This window comes from Desmodus rotundus, unplaced genomic scaffold, assembly GCF_022682495.2.
Source record: "Desmodus rotundus isolate HL8 unplaced genomic scaffold, HLdesRot8A.1 manual_scaffold_322, whole genome shotgun sequence".
In the NCBI taxonomy this organism is placed as follows: Eukaryota; Metazoa; Chordata; class Mammalia; order Chiroptera; family Phyllostomidae; genus Desmodus; species Desmodus rotundus.
Window position 1 is genome coordinate 1 of NW_026527393.1, and position 11,883 is coordinate 11,883.

General features: G+C 50.7%; 1 protein-coding gene across 6 annotated transcripts; it reads left to right on the plus strand.

Moving 5' to 3' along the window:
• Nucleotides 1-23: 23 nt before the first annotated feature.
• TRIM45 (tripartite motif containing 45) lies at nucleotides 24-9,937 on the plus strand. Of its 6 annotated transcripts, none has more exons than XM_071220476.1 (8): nucleotides 24-222; nucleotides 960-1,210; nucleotides 1,591-1,662; nucleotides 2,696-3,429; nucleotides 4,521-4,650; nucleotides 5,505-5,619; nucleotides 7,482-7,642; nucleotides 8,739-9,937. In XM_071220476.1, exons 1-8 carry the CDS (start codon nucleotides 25-27, stop codon nucleotides 9,022-9,024), a joined length of 1,947 nt encoding a protein of 648 aa, XP_071076577.1. In that variant the 5' UTR covers nucleotide 24; the 3' UTR covers nucleotides 9,025-9,937. The 6 variants fall into 6 exon arrangements, with proteins under 6 accessions (XP_071076577.1, XP_024426274.2, XP_024426276.2 ...); XM_045203813.3 differs by having other exon boundaries at nucleotides 145-222; nucleotides 865-1,210; nucleotides 8,739-9,923; XM_024570506.4 differs by having other exon boundaries at nucleotides 84-1,210; nucleotides 8,739-9,920.
• Nucleotides 9,938-11,883: the final 1,946 nt, after the last annotated feature.

Sequence of the window (11,883 nt, forward strand, 5' to 3'; positions counted from 1 at the left end):
CCTGGCCTGAGTGGACCGGCGAAGATGTGGGATTTCCAAAGCTTATTGGGTGCTGGTGGTGTCACTCTAGAAGGCGGCCAGGGCCCCCAGCGGCGAAGGCCGCCCCTCTCCGACGGCGATTGGAGTCGCCTGAGAAGAGGGCTGGGATTGGTGCGAAGAGGGACCAGAGCCTTTCAGCACCTTGGGTCCACACCTGGGAAGACGGTGACCTCTGAGGAGCCGGTGGGGCTGGCAGACTTCTCCCCCGCTGCGTGCCCTCCCGGAAGGGCCGGGTCGGGGGAAGGAGCGGGAGGCGCCCCACCTCATCACGGGGGCGAGGGTGGCGCTTGTCGCGTGTCGGGCGCGGGACCAGTCGGGGGTGGGGGCAGGAGGGGGGGGTAGCAGTGGAGGGCTTGAGGGGTGCAGGGGTCCAGGAAGGAGGCAGCAAGACTAACTCGAGACCTAGACCTGGAAGCGCTTCAGGGGAGGACTTGGCGGGGCGGAGGAGGGCGTGGACGTGTCTGGTATGGGATGCGGTGGGAAGGAGGGGGCCCTCCTGAGCAGATCTGTGAGTGGTTCCTTTGAGGAATCCTCTTCCCTTTTGCCCTTTCATTTGTTAAAGAGCGAGTCCCCATGGTCTCTGTTCAAGTTTTGGAAACTTTCTTTTCGGGTGGGCTTAATCACCTACTTCATTACAGAACTGTCCAGCGCCATTTCTGATACTGGGCATAAACGTGGGGAATATGTCAGAAAAGAGGAAGCCGCTGCTGGGCTTCGTGGGCAAACTCCCCAGTGGGACTGCCCTTGGGAACCTAGGCAAGACTCACTGCCCTTCGTGCTTGGGGCTTTTCAAAAATCCCAGGCTCTTGCCTTGTTTGCACACAGTTTGCACCACGTGTCTGGAGCAGCTGGAACCCTTCTCAGTAGTGGACATCAGAGGGGGAGACTCTGACACCAGCTCTGAGGGGTCAATATTCCAGGAACTCAAGCCACACGGCCTGCAGCCACAGATCGGCATCCTCTGCCCAGTATGTGATGCTCAGGTGGACCTGCCCATGGGTGGAGTGAAGGCTTTAACCATAGACCACCTGGCCATGAATGATGTGATGCTGGAGAGTCTGCGTGGGGAAGGCCAGGGCCTGGTGTGTGACCTGTGCAGCGACAGGGAAGTGGAGAAGAGGTGTCAGACCTGCAAAGCCAATCTCTGCCATTTCTGCTGCCAGGCGCATAGGTAAAGATGGGATACTTCAACCTGGTGTGGCTTAAAGGCAGAGTGCAGAGGGGTGTTGAGACAGAAATCCCTCTTTGGTGAGCAGATGGAAAGGAAAGCTTTCTCAAATGCCATGGAAGGTCAAAGAGCAATCTGTGACGTGATAGCAAATACTCTAGAATGGTTGGTAACCCCTGCAGCCTTATATATAGTAATACCAGTAATAAGTGTCAAAGGCTTGCATAGTCCTTTTCAGTTTGCAAAGCATATTCAGTGTCCTTGAGGCATCAGTCCTTTGTTTATTGGGTAATTGTATTGGGTGCCGGAGAAACAGGGGAATGAGTAGAATAGCATAGCCCCTGCCGCGGTCTCATCTGACCCTTGCACCTCTTATAAAAAAGTAGGCACTGTTTCCACTCCTATTTATTGAGGAAACAAGCTCAGCAGTATGATTTGCCAAGGCTCCACAGCTGGTTAGTGGTATATAACGACTGAATTTTAAATCCAGATCTGCCTGCATTCTCTACTACGAATCCACGCTGCCTTCCCAGTGCAAGGTGCTGATTGGCAGGGCCCCACCTCAGCCTTTGCCTTGTACCCTAGATCACTCTGGAGCTTGGTGAGGTGGGCTGGTAGGCGCTCTGGGGTGCCAACTCTGTCTTTAATGGTATTTGGTGAACAGTTTGTCATGTGAATCTTTGCCCCTTCTTGACCCCCTCCCCCATTCCAGGACATCAGACTATAAATTAGCCAAGGTTTTAGGATTAGCTGCAAGTAGATTGTAAAGTCTGCCTTCCGTTTATTCTCTGGCCTCACTCACAGAAGTTTGTAGTCTTCAGTCTTTCTATTTTTAACTAGTAATTGAATTGTGACGGCCCTGCTGCCAGCTAAACAGCTGACCCTATTTTCTCTCTAGCCAGTCCTTTGCTGCCAGAACAGACACGGAAGCTTCGAGTGGCTGTAACAGTCCCCCATGGTTCCTAGGGGTACCCCTGAATCTCTAGAGAGCTACAGTAAAGGGGAATTAAAAGAGCTCTGATTCTGGCCATTGATTTCACTCTTTCTAGTGTTGATAACCCTTGTTGAGGAAAAGTCTAGCTTGATGCTTTGGGGGACAAAGGCACTGGTCAAAGGAAATGCTCTCCCAAAGTCTTAGATAGAAGCCGATGGAGACTTTCTGTCAGGGCTGGCTAGCTGGTTTGTAATTGCCTAGGGTTTACTGCTATGCCATCGGGCCCAGTCTGTTTCTTGGTGCTGGGTTTTTACCTTGCTCTCACCTCTCCCTCGCTGGGGGGGCAGGCTGCGGCTGTTGTCTAGATTTAAGTACTCTCCCCACTGCACAGGTGGGGAATGGGAACCGGGGAGGGTCATGTGGCCAGTAAGAGGTGAGAGTGAGGAACTGAACTCAGGTTTGTTTGACTTCAGAGCCCATGCTCTCAGCACTGCTGGACTGTTTCCCAACTGGAATGGTTCCCTAATTTCCTGTTCTTGACTGCTTGCCCCTAGGCGGCAGAAGAAAACAACTTACCACACCATGGTGGACCTAGAAGACTTGAAAGGCTACAGCCGGATTGGGAAAGCCATTCTGTGTCCTGCTCACCCCGCGGAGGAACTGAGGCTGTTCTGTGAGCTGTGTGACCAGCCCGTGTGCCGCGACTGTGTGGTGGGTGAGCACCGGGAGCACCCCTGTGACTTCACCAGCAATGTTATCCACAAGCATGGGGACTCCGTGCGGGAGCTCCTCAAAGACACCCAGCCCCACGTGGAGGCCCTGGAGGACGCCCTGGCACAGATCAAAGAGACAAGCAGTGCCCTCCAGCAGCGAGTGGAGGCCGTGGCTGCTGACATCCGAACATTCTCTGAGGGCTACGTCAAGGCCATCGAGGAGCATCGGGACAAGCTGCTGAAGCAGCTGGAAGACATACGGATCCAGAAGGAGAACTCCCTACAGCTGCAGAAGGCACAGCTGGAGCAGCTGCTGGCAGACATGCGCACGGGAGTGGAGTTCACCGAGCACTTGCTGACCTGTGGCTCTGACTTGGAGATCCTCATCACCAAGGGGGTGGTGGTGGAGCGGCTCATGAAGCTGAACCAGGTCGAATACACTGCCCATCCCAGAGTAAACGATAAGATATGCTTCTCTCCTCAGGAGAAAGCTGGCCGGTGCCGTGGCTATGAAGTGTATGGGGTCATCAATACCAAAGAGGTCGACCCTGCCAAATGTGTCCTTCAAGGAGAAGGTAGGAAGGCACTGCCCACTGGCATTGAGAGGGTAGTGCACAGGGACATGGTTTTTAAAGATGTGTGGCTTTTTCAGCCAGGCCTTCTTTCAGCTAGGCACAGCTCCCTGCTAAAGGACAATGACCCCCTCCCTTGCCCTTCGTGATTTGTCCTGGTCAGGGTGCAGTTAATATCCCTTGCAGGAGGCTTGACCCCTTTCCAGTTGAGAAACGTAGTGTCTGCCAAGGAACTCAAGGGCCATGCCATTTGTATCAGAAGACAGAGCAGAGACGGTGCGCATGGGCGATACCAGCATAGACTGCAGGGCAGGGCAAAATCCCGAGTGCTCGGAGAGGAGCATGCCAGGCCCCAGACTGCTTGGGTCAGGTTCTGGAGAGAGTTTCAGAGGAGTGAGAGAGAAGACGATGGCTTACTTTCTTCGGTGCCCTTTTTGGTTCACATAAGCCACAGAACACTGGCAGTGAAAAGAATGCAGTAGGCGTTTCATTCAGCAGGGCAAACAGCATCATCTGACCAGTGTTCTGTTCTAAAGGAAGCATGTTACTCGAACGTAGGTAGACCAGTCCCGACAGGAAGGCTGTATGCCAGAGTCCTGCCGACCCCGGCCCCGGAATTGGTAACTGTTTGGAGGTCACAGATCCCTTTGAGAATGATCATTTCCCAAGAAACACCCCCTCAACCTTGGCATGAGCTACCACAGCATAGAGTCCAAGTCTATTCCCGCAGTATCTACAGCTGAGGGATGGTAGTTTTGGGGTTACCAGCCACCCTCACAGGGTCCAGAGGTTTTCTTCTCTAAACACTTAGGCCCATTCTGAGTATTTTCAAAGCTTCTTTGGGGCTGAAGTTCAGAGCCAGGATCCTGTGATCCAAAAGCTTCTGCTGGCTGAGCACCAGGCTCACCAGGAGAGACTCCCAGGAGGAATGATCTGGGAGACAGGATGGGGAGAGAGAAGGGAGCAGAGTGATCCCCGTGAACAGGAAGCGCAACCTTTTGCCTTAAAGAGGAAAAGTGAGATGGTGTCTGATATGGGGCTGTGGTCACTGCAGGTGGCCTGGAAGGTGAGGACTGCCGGTTTATCTCCTGCAGATCTCCACAGAGCCCGGGAGAAACAGACCACCTCTTTCACCCTGCTTTGTAAGGATGCAGCGGGAGAGAGCATGGGCAGGGGAGGGGACAACGTTCAAGTCGCAGTTGTTCCGAAGGACAAGAAGGACAGGTTTGTACCACACGGTCCTGTCGTGGGTAATAAGCGGTGATGGAACTGGAAACCGTAGGTCCTTAGCAATGGTGGACTCGCCACTGCGGTCGTTACCACGTGTGTTCGTGCGGTGCGACTGAGAACGCGACAGGACCACTGGGCCAGCTGTGTTTTCTTGTGTGGGTTTTAGGCCTGTGTTCAGTTATCTTCCCAAGGTCTGACCTGCCCCCCCCCCCCCCCCGCCCCCGCTGTCTTCTTCCCAAGCTTTGAACAGACTGAAAAATATTCTGTCAGACTGAATGGTGCCCTTCTCGGCCCCCCTCGCCCTGACTGGGTGGCCCAGTTGGTTGGGCGTCATCCCACAAAGCGAAAGGTCAGCAGTTTGATTCCCAGTCAGGGCACACGCCTGGGTTGTGAGTTCAGTCCCTATGGGCCACGTAGGAAAGGCAACCTGATCAATGTTTCTCTCTCACATCGATGTCTCTCTCCTTCTTTTGCCCATCCTTTCCCCTCTCTCTAAAAATAAAGTTTAAAAAGAAAATTCAGCTCCTAAATTGTATTGGGAGCTGAGTTACGTGGCCCTGGAATTAGAGGGAAGGGGGCGGACAAAGTGCAGGAGGGCGCAGCAGGAGCCAGTCGAAGAGAACATAAAGTTTCCAAGGAATTCATCCGTACACAGCATACTAAATTAGCATTTATGTTGCTTCCCTTCTGTTGTGAAATTAATTTCTGGGACAAGTAGAAGTGGCATCCTGCTCGGGGGACATTTAAAGTTCAGATCGAATTTAATGGCACAGCTTGCGTCCTGACATAGTGGGCAACCGAGGCAGGCTGTGAGAGTGAGTGGCTTTGGAACTCTTATCTCCATCCAGTCCGGTCAGAACGATGGTGCAAGACAACAAGGATGGGACATACTGCGTTTCCTTCACCCCCAAGGAACCCGGCGTCTACACTGTGTTGGTCTGCATCAAGGAGCAGCACGTGCAGGTGGGTGAGACCTGTGCGTGTGCTTCCCTGCGCTCGGTTCACCCTGGCCCGTGGGCTCTGTCACCTTAGCACGTGGAGACCTTTCCCATAGGATCAGCTGTAGAGAGGGGCTGAATAGGAGGCTTTACTTCCCTTCCCGTTAAAAATGGCCCAGATTTTGCAACTTGTTCTTACTAGAGGATGCTGGAGACTGAAAACCCTCCTGGCAGTTATGCTTACATTTTACCCTTCTCCCAGTTGGCTTGTTGGAACTCTTAATTTGGGAAAGATGCCGTGGTCACAGGGGCAGTCTACCAGCAGGCAAGAATACACAGTCGAGAAATACGATCTAGCTCAGGATGCTGAGCTTCGTTCAGGCTAAGACCAGATGCGGACTGGACCCCGACTGGGAGACTTGCACCCTCTCCTCTCACCGCCTGGTCCACTGTCTGTCTAACCGTCCGCTGCCCGTGTGATTCTCTGCTCTGTTCACATATGCTTATCTCTTACCGCGGCTACTCTACCACCTCCCAGACAAGTGTTAACGCCTTCTGGTCAGAGATGGTGAATTTTTAAAAATTGGGGCCATACTCAACACATCTGGCAGAATCTCTCTGCTGACATTTGCATAGGCAGAGGTCCCCCAGACAAATCAACACCAACAGGGACATTAAAATACCACCTGGAGCCATGACACGGTAGGCCTGTGGTGTGCGCACTAGGAGACCCGCTATTCACTAGCCGCTCACTGCCTGCCTGCCTCGTGTGCCAGCATGGCTTAGGTGTTCTTGCACGTATCACTTCGTTTTCCTTCCAAACCATTCGGGCACAGAGGTCATCGTCCAATTAGACTGAGAAACCAGACTTGCCAAAACGCACAGTACCTGCATAGCAAAATCAGAATACGGCCCCATTGTTTTTGAAGTCCAAGTTGTTTTTAAAATAGATTGTAAACTCTTCAAGGCAGAGAGACTTAACATCTGAAAGGCTTCTAAGGCGCCAGGCTCTCAACCTCGTGCTCTCGCAGGCGTGGCACACAGCGACAGGCCCGCAGCAGCACTCACTGAATATTTATTGTTCAGCACAGGCTAGAAATTGGAGAGGGAACTTTTCCTTGAAGGAGAGGGGGGCAGGTAGGGGAGTTTCTAATTTGAGAATTATTAACCACACTCTTAAACTTTCTCCCTTGAAAATCTCTTCCCTGTCCCAGAATGAGGGGATGGGTAAACAGATACGCCCAGGATGGCAGGGTAGGAGGGAAGGAGGCAGCTCAGTATGTGAGGGAAGAAGGTGTGTGGCTGAGAAACTGGAGAAAGGGCCACAGGATGTCCTAGTCTATGGCTGTGGCGCTCTGCTCGTTGCCCCTGAGATTCCTCGGGAATGGCAAAGGCAGCCCTGGCTGGGCGACTCGGTTGGAGTGTCATCATCCCGGTTGGAGTGTCATCATCCCGTACACCAAAGGTTGTGGTTGGATCCCCAGTCAGGGCACACACCTAGGTTGTGGGTTCAGTCCCTGGTTGGGGCGTGTGCAGTAGGCAACTGATCGATGTCTCTCCCGCCCCCTCCTCTCTCTCTATAAAGTCAATACACGTATCCTCCCGTGAGAGTGAGGATTAAGAAAAAAAAAAGAATGGAGAGGACAGAGAGCGAAGTCAGTGACAAGAAAGCACTAGGGTTACTAGGGTGTCGGGTGGTCTGGGTGCTGGGAGGGCAGCACAGACTCTTCCGCTGCATTTGGGTCTGGCCCCATCCAGCGGGGCGCCCAGCTAGTTACTGTCCGCTAGTGTTTCCCTCCCGCTGTGCTTGTCCAAGGGCAGGCCCTGTGACTTGCACTCCATTAGCATGTGTGATGCTCAGCACGTCCCTGTTGACTCACACGTAAGGTGCTGTTCTTTGCTCTTGGTCTGAACACCGAAGGGCTCGCCATTCACTGTGACCGTGAGGAAAAGGCACCGCTCACACCCAGGCGTGTTTCACTGCTGCACATTCTGCTCCAGTGGAGGCCAGAAAACCGCTCGCTGTGCCTGTGGGGGCACCATGCCAGGTAAGGAGGGCCAGGCGCACTTGGAAGTCCTTCCCCGCTGGGACGGCCTCCCAGCAGTGGGAGTCAGCTACTGCACAGACAACTAGGTTTGGAATATTCCGACTTAGGTTTGTTTGTAAGAATCTAGCCTGGCCCTGGCCGGGTGGCTCAGTTGGTAGGAGCGTCCTGTACACCACAGATTGTGGGTTTGATCCCCAGTCAAGGCACATGCCTAGGCTGCACGTTCAGTCTCCATTTGGAGCACATGTGGGAGGCAACTGATTGATGCTTCTCTCTCTCCCTCTCTCTCCAAAAGCAATAAACATATTCTTCGTTGAGCATTAAAAAAAAAAAAAAAAAAAAGAATATAGACTGGGGATGTAAGTCTGTTCTAAAACTGTTCTAAAACTTTCATTTAAAGCTTCTTTGTTCTGAACATTGAGACAGCAGGCTTATAAGTTCTGAGCTCTTTTAGTTTTGATACAGTTCACCAACCCCATGAGCCCTGTGCTTCTCCCTGGACGCTCAGATTCCACCCTTCCCAGCATCCTGCAGTATAAGAAGTATTAACCCATCCTGTTCCTCTAAGGTTAGAGAAGTTCCAAACAAGGCAGGGATGGGAGAGTGGATGATAAACCAAGTGCACCAGGTCTGGTTCTTCTCCTGGGGGGGAGGCGGGTGAGCTCAGGCAAGAGATCTAGGTTTGGTTTGGTTTGTGTTTTTATTTTGTCGTGTCCTTACTACAATGAGGCCTTAAGTGAAGCTTTTGACCCTTTGGTATAAACACTTCAGAAACTACCTTTTTATTTCCACTACTCTACCTTCTCTTTTATTTTGACTATTTCCAAGTTAAAATCCAAACCAGTTCACCTCCTTGAGTTAGCAGTGTTAAAGAGCACTTGTCTCAGAACTTTAGCTGACCTTAATTGGTTTGCCGTCACCAGTCTTGGCGATCCTCCTGACCGTGGAGGCGTCCGGTAGCTTGTCCCTTGCACCGGGAGTGTGTTAGATGTTTCCACGTGCAGAGTCTTGAATCTGGCCAGGAGCTTTAATTTCCGCGGTGACTGCTGGACTTCCCTCTGATGGTGTTTTCCCCTCTCCTCTTTGTACCACGCAGGTGGGTACCTAGGCTGTGGCCATGGACACAAAGGCCACCCAGGCCGTCCACACTGGTCATGCTGTGGGAAGTTTACCGAGAAGTCCGAATGTACATGGGCAGGCGGGCAGAGCGCAGCCAGGAGTCTGCTCAGGACCGTGGCACTCTGACGGCTGCCCGGGCCAGCCTGCTGAGCTGCACAGCTTCGGAGGACCAGAGGAGCCAGGCCTGGATGAATTCTGAAGAAACGGAGAAAATTAAAAACAAAGTGCCTTATCTGTACTCTGGAGTTAAGTACTTTTTGTGAGTTACTCACGGATTCTATGTGCGATGGTTGAGTACAAGAGACCACCACTGTCTCTCAACGGTTCTTTCTGCTCCAAAGGAGGCTGCCTTCTGTTTGTGCGGGAATGGAGGTCTCTGTGCCATTAAACTTGGAGATCATGGGGATAGTTTGCGTCTTTGCTTTTTGATAATTAACCTTTTTTGGTTCTCCCTGAGCTACATTTTATATAGGTATTTTCCTCCAAAATAAAAACCTCCTTTTATCATATCCACTTTCACTAGCACAGTTTTAATGGATTACAATGTGATCTTGCTGTTTAGGTGGAATTACCCCTCTTCCCCCTCTGTGCCAAGTTCATCTCATAGCCCCAGAGCCTAGATTACTACTTGGTAAGGAACACACAAGTAGTAGTAAGTAAGTAAAGGGAAATGATGCTGAAATAGAACCTGATACGTTTACTGCAGTTCTGCTCATGCCAGGGCATCTAGGGACCCTCGCCATCCTCCCATCTGTCAACACTGGGTTTTTTCAGTCTTTACTGTTGTCTGTATACCTAGGAACTTAACTAGAAGTGTTGACTCCTAAGAGTGTGCCTGCTTAGCTCTTTGAGTCGAAAGAGAGTTCTTGGCCCAGGAAGCACACAGCCGACTGCTCTCCCCTACAGAAACATTTTCTTTTGGTTTCTGTGGCACTGCTCTTCTCACTTCTGTCTCATTGACTTTTCCTTCTCAGTCTTTGCTGGTTCCTCCTTTCGTCTCCAGTTTCTATACACTGGAAAGCTCTAAGGATCAGTTTTTTTTTAGTTACTGATTTTAGAGAAAGGAAGAGAGAAACATCAATTTGTTGTTCCACTTATTTATGTACTCACTGACTGTTTTTTTTTTATTTAAAAAAACTTGTTTTAGATTTTATTTATTTATTTTTAGAGAGAGGGGAGGGGAAGGAAAGAGGGAGACAGATTCAATGTGTGGTTGCCTCTCACACGCCCACTACTGGGGACCCGGCCTGAAACCCAGGCGTGTGCCCTGACTGGGAATCAAGCTGGTGATGCTGTTTCACAGACCAGTGCTCAGTCCACTGAGCCACACCAGCCAGGGCTCTTGTTTCTTGTACGTGCCCTGACCAGCGATCAAACCTGCAGCCTTGGCCTATCGGGATGATGCTCCAACCAACTTAGCTACCCCGCAAGGGCAGGATGAATTCTTGCGTTTCTATTTCTTCCCACTCCCTAGATGGTCTCATTCTCTCATGACTTAAAATACCATTTATACACCAGTGACTCCCAAATTTATCTCCAGCTTCCAATTCCAAAGAATTATATCCAATACCTTACGTAATATCTCCACTTGTATATATCACAGGCACCTCAAATTTAAAATGTCCAAAACAGAACTCCTAATTTCCAGTTCTCACTTCCCACCCACCCAAACAACCCAAGTTTCTCCTTCGGTCCTCTCTATCCCTTCAGTGGGAAAGTCCACATCTGTTCTGCAGGTGTGGAATCAGCAGCCTTGACTCCCCCTCATGCACCAGAGCCCATCCATGGGAGGGGGGGGGTCCTATAGCCATCCCTTCAAAATACATGTGCTGAGCAGCTCTCCACCTCCTGCTGTCCTCCCGAGGTACCCAGATTCCTCACCTGGAGTTTGCTAACTTCTACCCTTAACCTCCTACGATCTATTATCTGCAGTCAGAAAGGTCCCTTTAAAACACCACCTAACAGCTTCCCATCGTACTCAGAACAGTCAGTCCTTACATCAGCATGTAAGACCCTGCGTGACCTGCTCTTCTCTCATCTACTATCCCCTCCCTGCCGATCACTGTTCCAGCCAAGCTGGCCTGCGTGGTGCTCCTCAAACTCCCCACCCAGTATTCTCTGTCTTGCAGCCTTACCACCCCTCCATCTGGAATGGTCTCACAGATACCCATGTGATTCATTCATTTTCATTTTCCTCAGGTTTCTGTTCTGTGAAGTTCCCTACTGGAGAGGTCCCTAAGTGCCCTGTGTAGAATAGCAACCTCCTCCCCCCAGGACTCTATGGTGCCCTTGCTTGGCTTCATCACCATCTACCAAATATATTCTCTGTTTATTGCCTGTCCTCTTACACGAGGCTGAGCTCCATGACGGCAGAAATGTGGCATTTATTAACTACTAAACTGCACTGTCCTTGGTGCATAGTCAAGGCGTAATCACTATCTTGCCAAGTGAATAAAGATCTAATTGGTAGAATTTTTAGTTTGGATCTCCTTGGTATCTTTCTACAAGCCAGACTTCCCTTCCCCCAAACCCCAATATTTGCCATTTAACCAAATCCCACTTAGAAAAAATCTGGACCTTCTCTCAAACCTACTGGATAAATTAAATGCACCTTAGGGACCAGCTCTGAATTTTCTAATGACCTCAGACATCTAGGGAATTGCTTGCCATGAAGAAGCTTATTGTAATCACATCATTCTCCCCCACTTTTTTTTAGCGAATCAGATTTCAGAAATGAGGATAAAAAGCTTATCATTTATTTCAGCTGGAAAAAGATTTCAGTAATTGGATAACTCTACTGTAGATAAGCAATGGAACACTTCTATAAGGGATCATATCTAGGTTTTGGCAAATGCCCTAGCCTTTAAGCAGTATCAATGGCAACAGTTCCCTTACAAATATTAAGAAAGTTTGTGCAGGTGCTGGGGTTGGGGGTTGTTCCTTGGTCTAGGCTACGTTGGATTATAAACTCGCTTTGAGTTAACTGCCCTGCCATCTGCCAAACCTGGCTGAGAGGGATCTACAGAGCCCAAGAGGAGGAAAAGAAGTCAGAGGGTTTAGGAATCACCCCCAGGGTAACAGAGTGTTTCGGAAATCACCCCTGAGCTGTGAGTGCTGAAGCA

Coding starts and splice junctions, on each gene's coding strand:
- TRIM45 (XM_024570506.4), top strand. CDS start 723: ATGTCAGAAAAGAGGAAGCCGCTGCTGGGCTTCGTGGGCAAACTCCCC. Junction 1,211..1,590: donor TTCTGCTGCCAGGCGCATAG/GTAAAGATGGGA, acceptor CTTATAAAAAAG/TAGGCACTGTTTCCACTCCT. Junction 3,430..4,520: donor ATGTGTCCTTCAAGGAGAAG/GTAGGAAGGCAC, acceptor TATCTCCTGCAG/ATCTCCACAGAGCCCGGGAG.